The sequence below is a fragment of the Oncorhynchus nerka genome, linkage group LG9a (assembly GCF_034236695.1).
Source record: "Oncorhynchus nerka isolate Pitt River linkage group LG9a, Oner_Uvic_2.0, whole genome shotgun sequence".
Taxonomy (NCBI): domain Eukaryota; kingdom Metazoa; phylum Chordata; class Actinopteri; order Salmoniformes; family Salmonidae; genus Oncorhynchus; species Oncorhynchus nerka.
The window spans coordinates 62,498,189-62,518,849 of record NC_088404.1 but is presented as its reverse complement, the minus strand read 5'-3'; the positions used below and the strand labels follow the sequence as shown (position 1 = coordinate 62,518,849).

Sequence of the window (20,661 nt, the reverse complement as noted above, 5' to 3'; positions counted from 1 at the left end):
TAAATTGAAGTAGTAACATTGCAAAAAATCTGAAACATTTTATCCAAATTTGATGCAGAAAAGCTCATCCATGCTTTTGTCACTTCTAGATTAGACTACTGCACTCACTCTACTATGCCGTTCGGCCATTGCTCATCCATATATTTATATGTATATATTCTTATTCATTCCTTTACACTTGTGTGTATAAGGTAGTTGTTGTGAAATTGTTAGATTACTTGTTAGATATTACTACATGGTTGGAACTAGAAGCACAAGCATTTTGCGACACTCGCATTAACATCTGCTAACCATATGTGTGTGACCAATAAAATTAGATTTGATTTGAAATGAAAACTGCAAAAAATGTGAAAGAAATTACATTTATGTCCTGAATACAAAGCATTATGTTTGGGGCAAATCCAATACAACACATCAATCATGATGGTGGCTGTATTATGTTATGGGTATGCTTGTCATCGGCAAGAATGAAAAAGAATAGAGATAAACACATCAAAATCCTAGAGGAAAACTTTCCAACAGACACTGGGAGACAAATTCAACTTTCTGCATGACAATAACCTGAAACACAAGGCAGAATATACACTGGAGTTGCTTATCAAGACGACATGGAATGTTCCTGTTACAGTTTTGACTTAAATCAACTTGAAAATCTATGGCAAGACTTGAAAATAGCAATCTAGAGATCTAGTGATCATCAACAACCAGCCTGACAGAGCATGAAGAATTGAAAAAATGATAATGGGCAAATGTAGCACAATCCAGGTGTGTTAAGTTCTTAGCGACTTAACCAGAAAGACTTGTAGCTGTAATCGCTGCCAAAGGTGATTCTAACATACATTGACTCAGGGGTGTGAATACTTATGTAAATGAGATATTTCTGTATTTCATTTCCAATATATTTGCAAAAATGTCAACAACAAAAAAAAAGTAATTTGTCATCATTGGGGTATTGCTTTTAGATGGGTGAGAAAAGGTATACATTTAATCAATTTTGAATTCAGGCTATAACACCATTTTTTGGGGAATAAATCAAGGGGTATGAAAACTTTCTGAAGGCACTGAACATGCTGGCAAATGTTCTGATCAGTGCTAATGAATTAGACACTTGACAAGATGATCATGAGCAGCACTCACCTCAACATAGCGAACATGTCCACACCCTAATTGTAGCCTAACCAATATCCAAATGGAGATTCAGTGAAAGTAAAAATTTGACATTGATTGAGTCCCCACGCTTGTCTCAAAGCTGCGAGAAACAACACTGAAATAGTTGAACACACGCGGGTTGGCCATTACTTCAAATGTATTAAAACAATTAGATGTCTTTGGGAGTTTCAGTAAGCAACCAATTGATGCTTTCAATTACATTAGTGTAGTTTATTCCAATATTTTCATCATTCGGTGATATTTATTCCCACAGTAATTCTTTATGGATCCATCCAGTTGTGTTTAAGAAAACAGTGCATGTGGTGGGATATGCGAAGACATGGGTGAAGTGACATGCCTCGCAAAGTTTCTAACTGTCAGGAATGGTAATGGTAGTGGTAATGGGCGCTGCCTAGCAACCATCAAGAGCTTAAGAGCGTAGTGCGTGCCAATGCCGCCTCAGCATCAGGGCTACATTTCATTCTAAGCCGTAGGCAGAACTTTACCATAAACATGACTAAGTCATGACTAAGTCGGTTGGCGGAAATGTAGAGGCTTTGTCACCGGCAATACATTTCATATAAAGAAAAGCCTGCAAAAAGTTGGAGAAATGCTAAATTTGTCAGAAAAACATCTTGGTTTGAAAGGTGTAGATGTAAGGCTAAAACTTCCTCCCACCAAAACAGGCAAAAATTTCAGGCTGTCTTTTCAAACAGTTGTTACAATAAAAGGGCATTATCATTATTTTCACAATTTCACAGTATTATTCCAAACTCATAGTGTGGAAATATATATAAAACACAGGGAAAAACCACATTTGACTGTACTGGGCCCTTAAATAAGTGCATGGGACGTGAAAATTTCACATGCTCCCAAATATTCAAATGAGCCCCTGCCTCTAGCTGGGCTTGGTCTGGGCTAGCCTGTGTTGGGCTGGCATGGGATTAGTGTGGGCTAGCCTGTGTTGGGCTGGCATGGGATTAGTGTGGGCTAGCCTGTGCCCACCTTGCCCACTGAATACCTACATGGGGCCAATTGGGGTCCTGTTTGCTGGGTCTTTACCCTATTTGTTAAATTTGTTAAATTTGTACCTTTGAAACAAAGTCAGATATACAACGTTATATCCACCATCGGAAAAGACAATAGGCTGGCCAGTACCTCCCGCTGGAAAGTACACTGAACTAAAATATAAACGCAACATGCAACAATTTCAAAGATTTTCCTGAGTTACAGTTCATATAAGGAAATCAGTCAATTTAATTTAAATGTAAATGTATACATTCATTAGGCCCTAAACTATGGATTTCACATGACTGGGAATACTTTATTTTTTGGATCAGAAAACCAGTCAGTATCTGGTGTGACCACCATTTGCCTCATGCAGTGCGACACATCTCCTTCACATAGAGTTGATCTGGCTGTTGATTGTCGCCTGTGGGATGTTGTCCCACTCCTCTTCATTATCTGTCTTCGCAGCTGACATATGGAACTGTTTTAAGATGGTCATACCATGGATCATTTAGCTATTTGTTTTTTAATTTTAGGGCCCCTTCATCTGTCCCAAACCTGTTTTATAAAATGTATTTGACAAAATATTGAATTTGGCATTTACTACTATAGCCCATAGAAACGCATTGAATAACGTATTGGTGAAATGGCAAAAAAGAGAGTGAAAAAACCCATAAGGAATAAGGTTTTGAAGTGTCTGTCCTATATCTAGAAGATACAGTGCATTCGGAAAGTATTCAGACCCCTTCACTATTTCCAAATTTTGTTATGTTACAGCCTTATTCTAAAATTGATTAAGTAAAACATTTTCCTCATCAATATCCCAAAATGACAAAACGAAAACATTTTTGTACATTTCTTAATAAAAAATGTAAAAGATAAATATCTTATTTAAGTAATCAGACCCTTTGCTATGAGACTCGAAAGGGAGCTCAAGTGCATCCTGTTACCATTGATCAATTGATTGGAAATTATTTGGAAAGACACGCACCTGTCCATATAAAGGTCTCACAGATGATAGTGCATGTCAGAGCAAAAACTAAGCCATGAGGTCGAAGGAATTGTCCGTAGAGCTCCGAGACAGGATTGTGTCGAGGCACAGATCTGGGGAAGGGTACCAAAACATTTCTGCAGCATTGAAGGTGCCCAAGAACACAGTGGCCTCCATCATTCTTAAATGGAAGAAGTTTGGAACCACCAAGACTCTTACAAGAGCTGGCAGCCTGGCCAAATTGAGCAATTGGGGGTGAAGGGCTTTGGTCAGGGAGGTGACCAAGAACCTAATGGTCACTCTGACAGAGCTCCAGAGTTCCTCTGTGGAGATAGGAGAACCTTCCAGAAGGACAACCATCTCTGCAGCACTCCACCAATCGGGCCTTGATGGTAGAGTGGCCAAACAGAAGCCACTCCTTAGTAAAAGGCAAATGACAGCCCGCTTGGACTTTGCCAGAAGGCACCTAAAGAACTCTGACCATGAGAAACAAAATGCTCTGGTCTGATTAAACCAATATTGAACTCTTTGGCCTGAATGCCAAGTGTCACATTTGGAGGAAACGAAGCACCACTCATCACCTGGCCAATAACATCCCTACAGTGAAACATGGTGACAGCATTATGATATGGGGATGTTTTTCAGGGGCAGGGACTGGGAGACTAGTCAGGATTGAGGGAAAGCCAAGACAACGCAGGAGTGGCTTCAGGACAAGTCTTTGAATGTTCTTGAGTGGCCCAACCTTTAATCGCTGCAAAAGGTGCTTCAACAAAGTACTGAGTAAAGGGTCTGAATACTTATGTTCATGTAATATTTGATATAATAAATTAGCAAAAAATGTCTAAAAACCTGTTTTTGCTTAGTCATTATGGGGTATTGTGTGTAGATTGAGGGGGAAAAAATGGAATCAATTTTAGAATAAGGCTGTAATGTAACAAAATGGAAAAAAGTGAAGCGGTCTGAATAGTTTCCGAATGCACTGTATAAGAAAGCTCAGGAAATGATTATTATTTTTTTTTTAAATGTACACATATTGAACCACTTTATTGGGTAGGCACAAAACTTCCGCCATACTTTTTTTTAACCGGTACCGGTTACCTTCAGATGAGTCCAGGGACACTTGTGGGAGGTCATAGACCCAAACGGAGAACACCATGCATGGTGTTCGTGAGGCTCTCCCCTTTCCTCAGTGGGTTCACATTAGTTTGTAACCCAAATCCTCCGGATGCTACAAAACACAAGTTGGCACACTGAGGGTAACCAATTTTGGACGAGTCCCCTGACACTTGTGGTGGTCGTAGAGTAAAATGGAGACCAACCTTGATGTTTGTGAGAGTGGTCATGGTTTTTTGTAGGCCAAACGGTTCGGACGCTACAGACGTTTTGGTGAGAAGGCCAAATTTCAGGATGTCTCATGGTTTGACAAACACCACTCTAGTTCTGCAACCTTCCACCACAGATGAGGAAGTGTGTTGGATTGAGACGCATCCAATTAAGAAAAACTGATATCTCTAGTTTAAACTGACTGATTTTGATGGGGATGTTTTTAAATGTTACTTAGATTGTCGCATCGGTGCGCCAATTGACTCTAGGGGGTTGATAAACTTCTTGATATGCCACACACACCTGTCAGGTGGATGGATAATTTTGGCAAAGGTGAAATGCTTACTAACAGAGATGTAAACACATTTTGTGTGTATGGAAAATCTCTAATTTCAGCTCATTTCACATGTTGTGTAAAGATAGGTGAGATTTTTTTTTATTTTTAAGAAAGTTGGTAACTCAAACTAAACGTTGAGGTGACGTACAGGTATGTGCCCAGAGGGTAATGTGCTATCTTAATAATTATTATCGAGGGATCTCCACTTTAAAACTAAATGGGTTAACTATTGCCATATTTATTCCAAAGGGTAGGTTTAACACAGAAAATTTGACCACATTTGTATCAATGTAATCCTATTTCATCAATGATGCTATTTAGACCTACAGTTGAAGTCTGAAGTTAACATACACCTTAGCCAAATACATTTAAACTCAGTTTTTCACAATTCCTGACATTTAAGTCAAAAATCCCTGTCTTAGGTCAGTTAGGATCACCACTTTATTTAAAAAATGTGAAATGTCAGAATAATTCTTTCTTTCAGCTTTTATTTCTTTCATCACATTCCCAGTGGGTCAGAAGTTTACATACACTCAATTAGCATTTGGTAGCATTGCCTTTAAATGGTTTAACTTGGGTCAAATGTTTTGGGTAGCCTTCCGCAAGCTTTCCACAATAAGTTGGGTGAATGTTGGCCCATTCCTCCTGACAGAGCTGGTGTAAATGAGTCAGATTTGTAGGCCTCCTTGCTTGCACACGCCTTTTCAGTTCTGTCCACAAATTTTCTACAGGATTGAGGTCAGGGCTTTGTGATGGCCACTCCAAAACCTTGACTTTGTTGTCCTTAAGCCATTTTGCCACAACTTTGGAAGTATGCTTGAGGTCATTGTCCATTTGGAAGATCCATTTGGGACCAAGCTTTAAATTCCTGACTGATGTCTTGAGATGTTGCTTCAATATATCCACATAATTTTCCTGCCTCATGTTGCCATCTATTTTGTGAGGTGCACCAGTCCCTCCTGCAGCAAAGCACCCCAACAACATGATGCTGCCACCCCTGTGCTTCACGGTTGGGATGGTGTTCTTCGGCTTGCAAGCCTCCCCCTTTTTCCTCCAAGCATAACAATGGTCATTATGGCCGAACAGTTCATTTTTGTTTCATCAGACCACAGGACATTTCCCAAAAAAGTATGATCTTCGTCCCCATGTGCAGTTGCAAACCGTAGTCTGGCTTTTTATGGCGGTTTTGGAGCAGTGGCTTCTTCCTTGCTGAGCAGCCTTTCAGGTTATGTTGATATAGAACTCGCTTTAATGTGGATATAGATACTTTTGTACCTGTTTCCTCCAGCATCTTCACAAGGTGCTTTGCTGTTGTTCTAAGATTGATTTGCACTTTTCACACCAAAGTACTTTCATCTCTAGGATACAGAACGCATCTCCTTCCTGAGCAGTCTGACGGCTGAGTGTTCCCATGGTGTGTATACTTGCGTACTATTGTTTGTACAGATGAACGTGGTACCTTCAGGCATTTGGAAATTGCTCCCAAGGATGAACCAGACTTGTGGAGGTCTATAATTTTCTTTCAGAGGTCTTGGCTGATTTCTTTTGAATTTCCCACTTCCACTTTATATAGGAGTTGCAAAAAGTAATCAACAGCTATTGTTTCAATTTAACCAAGGATTCAACTAAAAAGAGACAATACTTATAGGCTTCGGTTCATTTCAAATTTAATTCCAGTATGTCTACAAGTTAATGAGATACTTCCGGAATGTGGCCAAAATGCCCTTTATCTACTTCCCCCAGAGCCAGATGAACTTGTGGATACCATTTTTATCCCTCTATGTCCAGTATGAAGGCAGTTAGAGGTAGTTTTGCAACCCAATGCTAACTAGCATTAGCGCAATGAATGGAATTCTATGGTATCTGCTTGCATGCTAGCAAATACTATAGACTTCCAGTCATTATGCTAATGCTATTATACACTAGCTACCAACTTCCTTCAATCTGCACGCAGAGACATAAAAATGGTATCCACGATTGCCAAAATCCCGAAGTATCCCTTTAGTAATTGATATGTTGTGTTGACGTCGCCATCTGAAAACTATCAAAATAAAGAAAGTCACACACTCCACATATAAACTCCCAGTAATTTAATGTGTATTTACCAAGGTTTGGGCATCACTGTGCCTTCTTCAGGGAAATGTCATGAATACTTGAACCAGGTTATGTAAGCAAACAGTGCAATTAGTGCAACCAATGACAATAGTGTTGTGTCATAATGATTAAGTTCATTCGAATGAATTAGTGAAACTTGAAAAATAAAATAAAAATTGTTTATGGCATATTAAATATATTAGGCTATTGTTATCATATAGAAACAGAATTGAATATTGTACATACATTATTCTTTAATTCAATTTCACATATTTAATGGTTTCGTATTTCATTTCATATTTGTTACAGGTAATCTTTTGGTTCAACTTCATGAGCATCATCAACAGGGGGAACATATTAGATGTACGCTAATAAGCTGTAGAAAGAATATATCAATTTATAAGACTTGTTCATGAAATAAATAATTGTTCATAAGAAGGACCTGAGACCAAAGTCAATATTCAGACCGCTAGGGGTCAATGTTTTTAGATAGGATATCCAGTAAGCCTCCCTTTCTAGTAGTAGGATCTCAATGTTACCTCCTTTCCTTGGTAGAGCAACATGCTCAATTCCTGTTTATTTGAGGGAGGAGATTGGAGGGTTAGCTTCAACAAAGTGAGCTGCTACTGGATAGTCAATGTTCTTACACCTGATTGAGCTGCGATGTTCAGCTATGCGTTGTTTTAATTGTCTTTTGTTTGTCCTACGTAGGCTTTTCCACATGAACAGGTGATGAGATAGATTACTCCCTTGGTGTTGCATGAGATGATAACCCAAACAGGGATTTTTCAACCTGTATGTGGGTGCCTGAAGAAATATGTTTTTATAGTGCTATTTCACTGGGTGCATGAGCCACATTTGTAGTTCCCATTTGGGATAGGTGTCAAGAGTGTCTGAGTGGGCTCAGGGGGCAGGTCAGGTCTCTCCAATATGGCGACCACGCATATAGAACACCAGTGGGAGTTCCTTGAAGAGTTGTGCAATTTTTGTCTGATTGCAGAATATGCCCGTGCTTTTTCAGGATTGCTTTAATTTTCTCCGAAGCCTTGGTGTACTTAGTGCAAAAGACAGTTGCATTGTTTTTCTTCTTAGGCTGAGTTTTTAGTAATTCCTCTCTTGGTTTTTTAGCATTGCTGTCAAAATCTGTCTGGTGGCCGCAGATTCATTAAACCCTGCATAACTGGCTATATGGTAGACCATTCTTGAGTTGAAGGGGATGCATACTATCCATACATAGCAGGGTATTGCATGCTAGCAGATACTATAGACTTCCAGTCATTATGCTAACGCTATAATGCACTAGCTACCAACTTCCTTCAAACTGCACGCAGGCATAAAAATGGTATCCACGATTGCCAAAATCCCAAAGTCTCCCTTTAGAAATTGATATGTTGTGTTGACGTCTCCATCTGAATCAAAAATCGAACTTAAAAAATAGGACTACGCCAGTATCACAAATGGAACTATCCAGGTAGTTGATATATCTCCTTTCAATGCTGATATTTGGTTGTGTTGAAAATGTTGTATTGAAACACATTTCAATACAACATTCAATACAACATTTTATTACAGTAAATAGCCTATTAACTATTATTTTATTACAGTAAATAGCCTATTAACTATTATTTTATTACAGTAAATAGCCTATTAACTATTATTTTATTACAGTAAATAGCCTATTAACTATTATTTTATTACAGTAAATAGCCTATTAACTATTATTTTATTACAGTAAATAGCCTATTAACTATTATTTTATTACAGTAAATAGCCTATTAACTATTATTTTATTACAGTAAATAGCCTATTAACTATGATTTTATTACAGTAAATAGCCTATTAACTATGATTTTATTACAGTAAATAGCCTATGAACTATTATTTTATTACAGTAAATAGCCTATTAACTATTATTTTATTACAGTAAATAGCCTATTAACTATTATTTTATTACAGTAAATAGCCTATTAACTATTATTTTATTACAGTAAATAGCCTATTAACTATTATTTTATTACAGTAAATAGTATATTAACTATTATTTTATTACAGTAAATAGCCTATTAACTTGTTTACCGCCAGTATTTATGCTGCAGTAGTTTAGGTGTCGGGGGGCTAGGGTCAGTTTGTTATATCTGGAGTACTTCTCCTGTCCTATCCGGTGTCCTGTGTGAATTTAAGTATGCTCTCTCTAATTCTCTCTTTCTTTTTCTCTCTCGGAGGACCTGAGCCCTAGGACTATGCCTCAGGACTACCTGACATGATGACTCTTTGCTGTCCCCAGTCCACCTGGCTGTGCTGCTGCTCCAGTTTCAACTGTTCAGCCTGTGATTATTATTATTTGACCATGCTGGTGATTTATGAACATTTGAACTTCTTGGCCATGTTCTGTTATAATCTCCACCCGGCACAGCCAGAAGAGGACAGGCCACCCCTCATAGCCTGCTTCCTCTCTAGGTTTCTTCCTAGGTTTTGGCCTTTCTAGGGAGTTTTTCCTAGCCACCGTGCTTCTACACCTGCATTGCTTGCTGTTTGGGGTTTTAGGCTGGGTTTCTGTACAGCACTTTGAGATATCAGCTGATGTACGAAGGACTATATAAATACATTTGATTTGATTTGACCAATTAAATGTTGGATTCACGTCTCCAACTCAACCAGAAATCAAAGTTAAAGAATAGGACTAAGCCAGTGGCACAGTCAGAACTATCTAAGCAGTAGATACATCTCCTTCAAATGTTGAAAACGCAATTCAATATAACTTCAATAAAGTGAAGGTTATCATACAAAATTAATATAACAGTATTTATTCAACCCTGAAATGAGTGGCCACATTTTGGGGTTACACTTACTAAGTTATATGTATTCATAGAAAGTGTGCATGCTAAGGACAGCAATTCAGGCCATTTGGTTGTGCTATTAGATGAAGCACAGTTGTATAAATAAACACAAATCTGACATTGTTTTTCCATTGGAATTGGGTTGTGCTTTTAGATGGTTGAAAGCATAGTGATAACATTGATCAACTGCTCAACCAAATATGACCAAATTGTCCACGTTGAAATGACGTGGTGTGTCTAGTACGCATTCGGCTGTCTCAACTTTCCCCCTCGCCTCCGGTGAGTTTCTGCTATGTAGGTCCATATCCAGTTTTAGATGTTTATGTTGTACGGAAAATTGTGTCTTGTCAGTATATCAGATATTGATTAATTACCATCTGTTTTTTTTGTTTTGCTCAGGGCCCCCTAGCGGCCGTTCGCTTATTGGCTGCTTGCATGATCAACCAATGGTTGTGTGCCGACTGGACGGCAGTCGGGCATATTGCTTTATCATGTGATGTGGTTAGCTGGTAAGTTGAACATCTATCCAGGGGTTGTGAGATCTGGCAGGTGTCTGAAATCTAGTCAGGCAGGAGTGCCACCAGTATCACTCACCGTGGCTAAAGTAGCCATCCTCCTGCCAGATGAGAAAGGCATCTCCCAGGCTAGAGAAGATGAGACCGGCCAGGATCTTGCGAGCACTGGAGTGGGCACCTAAGAAGCTGAAGCCGTGGGCCAGCATGAAGAGCCACAGGCAGAAGATGGGTAGACACTTGATGAGGGCGCTGAACCAAGAAGGGCTTGAGGTTGGTAGCCACAGGACGAAGTAGACACAGGTAGACTTGAAGAAGGGCACCAGTTTAGGGCCTTCGCTCTTCACCTGGAACACAACATAAAACCCAAGTGAATGAGTGAATGAGCAGGAGAAGCTATAGCATTCCCTCGCGAGTGAGTGAGTGATTGGCTATATCTGGTTCTCTACCCTTGTCCCGAAGTGTGCGTCTGTACTGTACACTCCCCCTCATGGATTTAGGAATGGGGAGATTCTCCAATAGACTGGTGTAAGGAATAAGGTGGAAACTTTTTCCAGCCATGCCTGCACCAATCCAATGCTTTTAAATGCAGGGGGAGTGAACGACTGAACACTTCTGGAGAAAGGTATTTGAATGCAGCCAGTGAGTGAGTGAGTGAGTGAGTGAGTGAGTGTTCACAGTTTGTTACACATTAATCAATCAGTTAATCAGTTGTTGTGAAGACAAATTCAACATAATCATAGCAAAAGCAGACGATTGGGAGTAATTTCAATGAAACGCTATTCATCCCCTCAGGGGGAATTAAGAAAGACAAGTCAGGTACAAGTATCATCATGACATTCTACTGCAAAGAACTGGGAATAAGGAATTCCTCTAATTCCTCTAATATTCCTAGAGAAGATCAACAACAAATGTAGGAACATTTTTTGGTTGAATAATAACGACTCTCCTGAACAATAACATCACATTTGAAGGGATCAGTTTAAGCAAGGCAAAGCACATGATTGCTAATCTTTATCACATAATGAGTAGTTATTTGGTATGGAAGGTCATGTAGATCAGTCATTCTGCACAATCTAGTATAACGTTACAACAGACTATACACTGTGTGTATAGCCTCCTTGTCTGAAGTGCCCTCTTCTCTCTCTCTTTTCTTCTATGGCTCGCTGATAACTGGTAAACACTTCCTACAGGTCAAAGGTCATGTGGTCATGCTTTGTTGTGAATCTGGTGTAGTGCGTCGTACATTTGCAGGGGTCAAAATCTAAACTGCAGAGGTGAGGTGGTGAGGGCAACTGCAGGGTAGGGCTGTTACGGTGACCGTATAACCGCAACACCTGCAGTCACGAGTCATGAAGGCAGTCAAATTCCACGTAGCCGTGTAGTCATGGTATTTAGTCTTCTCCAAGCTCTGATGCTAATGATGGTCGTTAGTAGCCTACCAAACGTTCTAACTGCCTGGTATTCAGCACGCTACTGTCCATCTAAACACTCTGACATCAATGCAAATGTTATCGAAAATCAAACACTACATGAGGCCATGAGCTCATGTTGCGCAACATTTCTATAGGCTATGCAATTGCGTGAGTAAAGAGGGTGATGGCCTCTATTAAAAAGAGGAGGATCCCATCAGCTTTCTAGGCCTACTATATTTATTTCTCAACTTTACTAATATTAAGCACATTACTTCTCTTTACCATAGGAGTATTGCCTACCTGACTGGCATGAAAATTAACCACGGGCAAAGTGTCTCCCATTCGCTATTTAAGTGCATAGATGACATGTATTTTTTACCCTGCCCGTTTCGAAACAGGTGTATGATAATAGAACATTCTAAATCAAAACCAATTTCACACATTTATTATATCTAAGGCAAGATTAAATCAAGAATAGTCTGATGGGTGTGCTATTGTGCTATTTTGTTAGTTTTTTTGCATAACTTATTTTTTTACTTACTGTGTACATAATGTTGCTGCTACCGTCCCTTATGACCGAAAATAACTTCTGGAAATCAGAACAGCGATTACTCACCGTGGACTGGAAGAAACTTTTTCCTTTAACGAATCCGACGAGAAGGATATCCTGCTTTCACTGGAGCAGGCCCAGACCCCCGCCATTTGCGTGAAGAAAAGACGCAGAAAAAGGGGCCACAGATCGGGCAGCCTTCTGAGAATCTGTAGGCAAGCGAGTAAACTCTCACTGCCATCTGTTCCTCTTGCTAACGTGCAATCATTGGAAAATAAAGTTGATGACATACGATTAAGATTATCCTACCAACGGGACATTAAAAACTGTAACATCTTATGTTTCACCAAGATGTGGCTTAACAATGATACAGACAATATTGAGCTAGCGGGATTTTCCATGCACCGGCAGAACAGAGACGCTACCTCTGGTAAGATGAGGGGGTGGGTGTCTATTTGTCAATAACAGCTGGTGCGCAATGTTTAATATTAAAGAAGTCTCAAGGTATTGCTCACCTGAGGTAGAGTACCTTATGATAAGCTGTAGCCCACACTATATACCAAGAGAGTTGACATCTATATTATTCACAGCTGTCTATTTACCACCACAGAACAAAGCTGGCACTAAGACCACTCTCAACCAACTCTATAAGGCCATAAGTAAAGAAGAAAATGCTCACCCAGAAGCAGCACTCCTAGTGGTTGGAGACTTTAATGCAGGCAAACTTAAATCAGTTTTACCTAATTATTACCAGCAAGTCACATGTACAACCAGAGAAATAAAATCCTAGACCACCTTTACTCCACACACAGAGATGCATACAAATCTTACCCCTGCCCTCCATTTGGCAAATCTGACCATAATTCTATCCTCCTGATTCTGCTTACAAGCAGAAACGAAAGCAGGAAGTACCAGTGACTCGCTCAATACGGAAGTGGACAGATGACGCGGATGCTACACCACCTGGTACGGAAACTGCTTGGCAGAAATAGCCTAATATACAAAAAGTAAAATGTGGACAGTTCTTCCAATATCTTCAATTTACACATCGGAAGAATGTGAAAAAACCCGATCACATGATGGAGAGCCATGTGAGTGAGAGGTGCTTCGGAGCACACAGCACTCAGGGAGAAGGGAATTATAATTATTATATTTAGCCCAAACGCACAACTGTCACTAGCCGCAAAAGGCATGGATTTTTTTAAGGAGCATTACGGCCACACAAAGGAGATGCCGTTGGGAAATTTGAGGCATTATCAATTGCTTGTCAAATTTTGAATGAGAGACTGATGAAGTGTGTACAGCCTGAGCAAAAAAAACAAAGCAGAGCTCATGCCTTTCAAGTTACTTTTTTCAAATGATCATTAGAGTTGAATCATGCAACCTGACAATGTATGATCCTTTTCACATGTACCAACAAACATTCCACAGTGGTCCCTGCAGCTTACGCTCAAACCGGTGTGATTAGAACGCTTATTTAAAAAGTCTAGTTTTGATTGATGCAACAATCAGCATTTGAGATGGCCACACTTTTTTTTTTACAGAAACATTTTGCACAAACACAGTCCTTACAAAGTTATGTCCAGAATGTGACCAGTTTATTTTTGGATGCAATGTTCAGACTTTCACAGAAGTAGCAACAGCATAACATAGTCATCCAAACCAGAAAATGTAGGCTACAGTAGTCCTAACGCTAACTGAGGAAAGATTGACGTAACACAAGCAATCATATTTTTAGAACTCTCGGCTGACAGAAACTACAATGTGAATTAGCTAATAGATATTACTATTTATAATTAATCACATCATGGATGAGCTCACCATTGATCAAAATAATTGAGTAAAACACTTTCTAGAAATCGAAAGTAATCCGATGATAGGTAGGTGGTGCGCGCCACCATGTTTGTTTTTTCGCATCAACGAAAGATAATAAGATGAGACATGATGAGTTTGGTCTATTATAGTATGCATGTTGAAGAGGGTGTGTCGTCTACGATCATTCACTTCCCTTCATTCACTTCCTGAAGTTTACCCAAAAGATGAGTGAACCATTCCTTCACCTCATTATAACATCAAGTGCTTGTCAAATTGTGAATTTTACACAGCTTGTACACACAGGTCTGAGAGATGTTTGGTCTGGCAGATGTTTACGTGACACCCAGAATGCATTGTATAATGTCAACAAACATGGCGCCACACATACACATAGCTGGCAAATAGCTTAGCAATTAGCTCATTATAATCAGTACAAACTTCAAAAAAGTATTTTACACACATCATATGTGTCCATTACAATCTATGCAATAATCGGAATGCATTATTTGTCACCAGTACTTGAAAACATGTGAATAAAACTGTAAATACATTATGCTCCATACTGTATGCGCCTACAGTAGAAACGACAACACGATATACAGATAATTATTATTTGTAAGGAAAACAACAAGACAATGCGAGTGCCAGCCAGAAGATTTTCCAATTCGTGCAAGACAGCGCAAATATCTGCATACTTGATCTGCGTTGGTGAAGTGCGTGGGCTCTCCTCAAAGAGAGAAGTTTGTCCGGCTCAGTAAAGCCTCAAACTTAAATGGTCAGCAACGCTAAAATGGCCTCCTTCTATGTGAATTAGGATTCAAACTGTTGCTTGAAAATACTTGTTCGAAAATCATTTGAAATTGACACGTTGAAACATAGCCTATAGATAATTAGCAGGCTGCACGTGTTAACTGTCCTGTGCGTAATAATCACATTTTGGAACAGTGAGTGCATTCTGACATCACGTGCATAAAACAACTCACACCTGGTAGAGATATTTGGAACTCAAGTATGAAAAGCTTAAAAATCTAAAGATATAGCCCGATGTTTGTAGAACTAAAGTTACATTAATAACTATAAATTAAGTATATAGGAGTACCTGTTTCTTTGTTAACCGCTCAACACAGAACAGGCACGTGTGTGCACTCCCTCAAATCGCTTGGAGAAAATACCCTTTCTATTTTATTCAGCTTTGTTCAATTGCATTCTTAATAATATAAAATAATGCCACAGAATTCTAAGCATATCTTGTCTGCTAAATGAACTAGCCATAAGGCATAGCCAGATCAGGACCTAACGTAAGGACAACTCAGAGTATGCTATTCTGTTCTTCTGAAATAGACAACATGTTTCTTTAGACCGGTCTAAATAATGGATTTATTGTGAAGGTGTAAGCTATATTACATGGATTTATTAGACTTTTTAAATGTAGATGTCCCAATGGTCTGCATCAGTGGCTTGTAGGCTATGTGTTGAAGCCAGGAGATGCTAAATGTTTTTATGTTAATTAACGCCCAATTACCGTGAGACCGGCAGTTATTTGCTTGACAATCACTGACCGCCACAGCCCCTACTGCAGGGATACGGATGGAGGAGGGGTGAGGCTGGAGGGGTGAGGGAGGAGAATGGGTGAGGAAGAAGGGTTATCTGTAAAGTCAGAACACTGTAGTCTTATTTCAGGTCAAATGTATATCAATGTTCTCCTTTTACTCTGGGGTCTTTTTTTATGTTGCATTGCATTTCTGGTCTTCCTCTAGTCCTGACAAAGCAAAAAAGCGGAACCGTCAGCAGTTTTGGCAGCTGAGGTTTTTGTACATCAATCAATTAAATCTTTCATAAAAAAATGGATGTGCATTTTCTCTGTAGATTCTATCAATTGGCATGAGAATAAGGTGTCACGGACAGTTTTGACAGGTGAACCAAAAGATAGTAAAAGAATAGGGAGGAAATGTGCTGTGTGCTGTTAACCCTGATGTTCACGTGCTCTCTGACCCATGTGAAAGTCAGACGGACACAAACCACTTGTGCTTGCACGGAACATGAAAGCAGAAGTGGGGAAGATGCTTCCAAACAATGGTGCCTTCTCTCTCACACTTCTCCCCCAACCTTCAGTCAGTCTGTCACCCCTCTCACAGAAAGAGGGGGGGGGGGTAGAAAATAAGGACGATAGAAAGGTCAGTTTTGGTATATGAAACAATCTGGAAAGATATCTATACAGTACCAGTCAAAAGTTGACATCTACTCATTCCACGGTTTTTCTTTATTTTTACTAAACAGTTTTAAACAAATCAAAGTAAATGTAATATTTGAGCTACTTCAAAGTAGCCACCCTTTGCCTTGATGACAGCTTTGCACACTCTTGGCATTCTCTCAGCCAGTTTCATTAGGTAGTGTCACGACGTCGATGCCTCTCCTTGTTCGGTCGGTGCTCGGCACCGATCTTCTAGCCATCCTTGATCCATTTTTCATTTCCATTGGTTTTGTCTTGTCTTCCTACACACCTGGTTTCAATCCCTTTCATTACCTGTTATGTATTTAACCCTCGGTTTCCCTTCATGTCTTTGTCAGAGATTGTTTGTTCAGATTTCGTGTTTGTATTGGTGCGCGACAGGTCCTCTTACCCACTTTGTATTATATTATTCATAGTTTTGGAGTTATGTTTTGTTTAAAATCGTTATTTTTTATTTTTTTATTTTACCTTTATTTAACCAGGCAAGTCAGTTAAGAACAAATTCTTATTTTCAATGACGGCCTAGGAACAGCGGGTTAACTGCCTGTTCAGGGGCAGAACGACAGATTTGTACCTTGTCAGCTCGGGGGTTTGAACTTGCAACCTTCCGGTTACTAGTCCAACGCTCTAACCACTAGGCTACCCTGCCGCCCTTGACGACAGTTAAACAACTCCATTCAACTAAGTTTGATTCTCCTGCGCCTGACTTCCCTGCCACCTATACACACGTCTCTGACAGGTAGTCACCTGAAATGCATTTCAATTAACAGGTGTGCCTTGGTAAAAGTTATTTTGTGGAATTTCTTTCCTTCTTAATGCGTTTGAGCCAATCAGTTGTGTTGTGACAAGGTAGGGGTGGTATACAGAAGATAACGCTATTGGTAAAAGTCCATATTATGGCAAGAACAGCTCAAATAAGCAAAGAGAAACAACGGTCAGATCAAATCAAATTGTATTGGTCACATACACATGGTTAGCAGATGTTATCGCTAGTGTAGCGAAATGCTTACGCGTCTAGATCCGACAGTGCAGCAATATCTAACAGGTAATATCTAACAATTCCACAACAAAACCTAATAAACACAATCTAGTAAAGGAATGGGATGAGAATATATAAGTATAACACATGGATGAGCAGTGACAGAGCGGCTAAGATGCAATAGATAGTGAAGGATACAGTATATACACTACCGTTCAAAAGTTTGGGGTCACTTAGAAATCTTCTTGAAAGAAAAGCACATTTTTTTGTCCATTGAAATAACATCATATTGATCAGAAATACAGTGTAGATGTCACGCCCTGGTCGAAGTATTTTGTGTTTATCTTCATGTATTGGGTCAGGCCAGGGTGTGGCATGGGGTTTTTGTATTGTGGTGTGTTTTGTCTTGGGGTTTTGGTGTTGGTATTGGGATTGTAGCTTAGTGGGGTATCTAGCAAAGTCTATGGCTGTCTGGAGTGGTTCTCAATCAGAGGCAGGTGTTTATCGTTGTCTCTGATTGGGAACCATATTTAGGCAGCCATATTCTTTGAGTTTGTCGTGGGTGATTGTCCTTAGTGTCTTTGTTCCTGTCGCTGTGTTAGTAGACAAGTATAGGCGGTTTCGGTTTTCGTTACGTTTATTGTTTTGTAGTGTTTGTTATTTCGTGTTTACGTTTGTTTGATTAAACATGGATCGCAATCTACACGCTGCATTTTGGTCCGACTCTCCTTCACACCTAGAAAACCGTTACAGTAGACAATACTGTTAATGTTGTAAATGACTATTGTAGATTGAAATAGCTGATTGAAGGTCGACCGATTAATCGGAATGGCCGATTTAATTAGGGCCGATTTCAAGTTTTCATAACAATCGAAAATCGGTATTTTTGGAAACCGATTTGGCCCGATCTTGTAATTTTTAAAAATCATTTACAAAAAAAAATTAACTAGGCAAGTCGGTTAAGAAGACATTCTTATTTTCAATGACGGCCTACGAACGGTGGGTTAACTAACTGCCTCGTTCAGGGGCAGAACGACAGATTTTTACCTTGTCAGCTCGGGGGATTCAATCTTGCAACCTTACAGTTAACTAATCCAACGCTCTAACCACCTGCCTCATTGCACTCCACGAGGAGCCTGCCTGTTATGCGAATGCAGTAAGCCAAGGTAAGTTGCTAGCTAGCATTAAACTTATCTTATAATAAACAATCAATCAATCATAATCACTAGTTAACTACACATGGTTGATGATATTACTAGTTTATCTAGCGTGTGCTGCATTGCATATAATCGATGCGGTCCGTATCGTTGCTCCAATAACCATAAACATCAATGCCTTTCTTAAAATCAATACACAGAAGTATATATTTTTAAACCTGCATATTTAGCTAAAATAAATCCAGGTTAGCAGGCAATATTAACCAGGTGAAATTGTGTCACTTCTCTTGTGTTCATTGCACGCAGAGTCAGTGTATATGCAACAGTTTGGTCCGTCTAAATTGCCAGAATTTTACGCAATTGTGACATAACATTGAAGGTTGTGCAATGTAACAGGAATATTTAGACTTACGGAACGGTTCCGTATTTCACTGAAAGAATAAACATTTGTTTTCGAGATGATAGTTTCCGGATTCGACCATATTAATGACCTAAGGCTCATATTTCTGTGTGTTATCATGTTATAACTAAGTCTATGATTTGATGGAGCAGTCTGACTGAGCGATGGTAGGCACCAGCAGGCTCGTAAGCATTCCTTCAAACAGCACTTTCGTGTGTTTACCAGCAGCTATTTATGACTTCAAGCCCATCAACTCCCGAGATTAGGCTCGTGTAACTGATGTGAAATAGCTAGCTAGTTAGTGGGGAGCGCGCTAATAGCGTTTCAAACGTCACTCGCTCTGAGACATGGAGTAGTTGTTCCCCTTGTTCTGCAAGGGCCGCGGCTTTTGTGGAGCAACAGGGTGGCTGTTGTCGTTGTGTTCCTGGTTCGAGCCCAGGTAGGAGCGAGGAAAGGGACGGACGCTATACTGTTACACTGGCAATACTAAAGTGCCTATAAGAACATCCAATAGTCAAAGGTTAATGAAATACAAATGGTATAGAGAGAAATAGTCCTATAATTCCTATAATAACTACAACCTAAAACTTCTTACCTGGGAATATTGAAGACTCACGTTAAAAGGAACCACCAGCCTTCATATGTTCTCATGTTCTGAGCAAGGAACATAGATGTTAGCTGTTTCCCATGGCACATATTGCACTTTTACTTTCTTCTCCAACACTTTGTTTTTGCATTATTTAAACCAAATTGAACATGTTTCATTATTTATTTGAGGCTAAATTGATTTTATTTATGTATTATTTTAAGTTAAAATAAGTGTTCATTCAGTATTGTTGTAATTGTCATTATTACAAATAAATAAAAATCGTCCGATTAATCGGTATCTGCTTATTTTGGTCTTCCAATAATCAGTATCGTTGTTGAAAAATCATAAACGGTCGACCTCTAGTACAGAGGCCGATTATCAGCAACCATCACTCCTGTGTTCGAATGGCATGTTGTGTTAATTAAGTTTAAAAGGCTAATTGATCATTAGAAAACCCTTTTGCAATTATGTTAGCACAGCTGAAAACTTATGCAGATTAAAGAAGCAATAAACTGGCCTTCTTTAGACTAGTTAAGCATCAGCATTTGTGGGTTCGACTACAGGCTCAAAATGGCCAAAAATAAAGACCTTTCTTCTGAAACTCGACAGTCAAGTCTTGTTCTGAGAAATGAAGGCTATTCCATGCGAGAAATTGCCAAGAAACTGAAGATCTGGTACGCTGTGTACTAACAGCGCAAACTGTCTCTAACCAGAAAAGAAAGAGGAGTGGGAGGCCCCGATGCACAACTGAGCAAGAGGACAAGAACATTAGAGTGTCTAGTTTGAGAAACAGATGCCTCACAAGTCCTCAACTGGCACCTTCATTAAATAGTTCCTGCAAAACACCAATCTCAACGTCAACAGTGAAGAGGTGAATCCGGGATGCTGGCCTTCTAGGCAGAGTTCCTCTGTCCAGTGTCTGTGTTCTTTTTCCCATATTAATCTTTTATTTTTATTGGCCAGTCCAAAATATGGCTTTTTCTTTGCAACTCTGCCTAGAAGGCCAGCATACCGGAGTCGCCTCTTAACTCTAGCCTTTTAAAATGATAAACTTGGATTAGCTAACACAACGTGCCATTGGAACACAGGAGTGATGGTTGCTGATTATGGGCCTATGTACGCCTATGTAGATATTCCATAAAACTCATCCGTTTCCAGCTACAATAGTCATTTACAACATTAAACAATGTCTACACTGTATTTCTAATGAATTGTATGTTATTTTAATGGACATAAAATTAGCTTTTCTTTCAAAAGCCAGGACATTTCTAAGTG

General features: G+C 39.4%; 1 protein-coding gene across 1 annotated transcript in view; it reads right to left on the bottom strand.

Moving 5' to 3' along the window:
* Positions 1-20,661, bottom strand: part of tmem86a (transmembrane protein 86A) — a 60,577-nt gene that overhangs the window by 18,920 nt on the left and 20,996 nt on the right. The window contains exon 2 of the mRNA XM_029668827.2: positions 10,334-10,598. Within this exon, the coding sequence (XP_029524687.1) occupies positions 10,334-10,598 (265 nt within the window). The remainder of the gene's footprint in view (positions 1-10,333; positions 10,599-20,661) is intronic.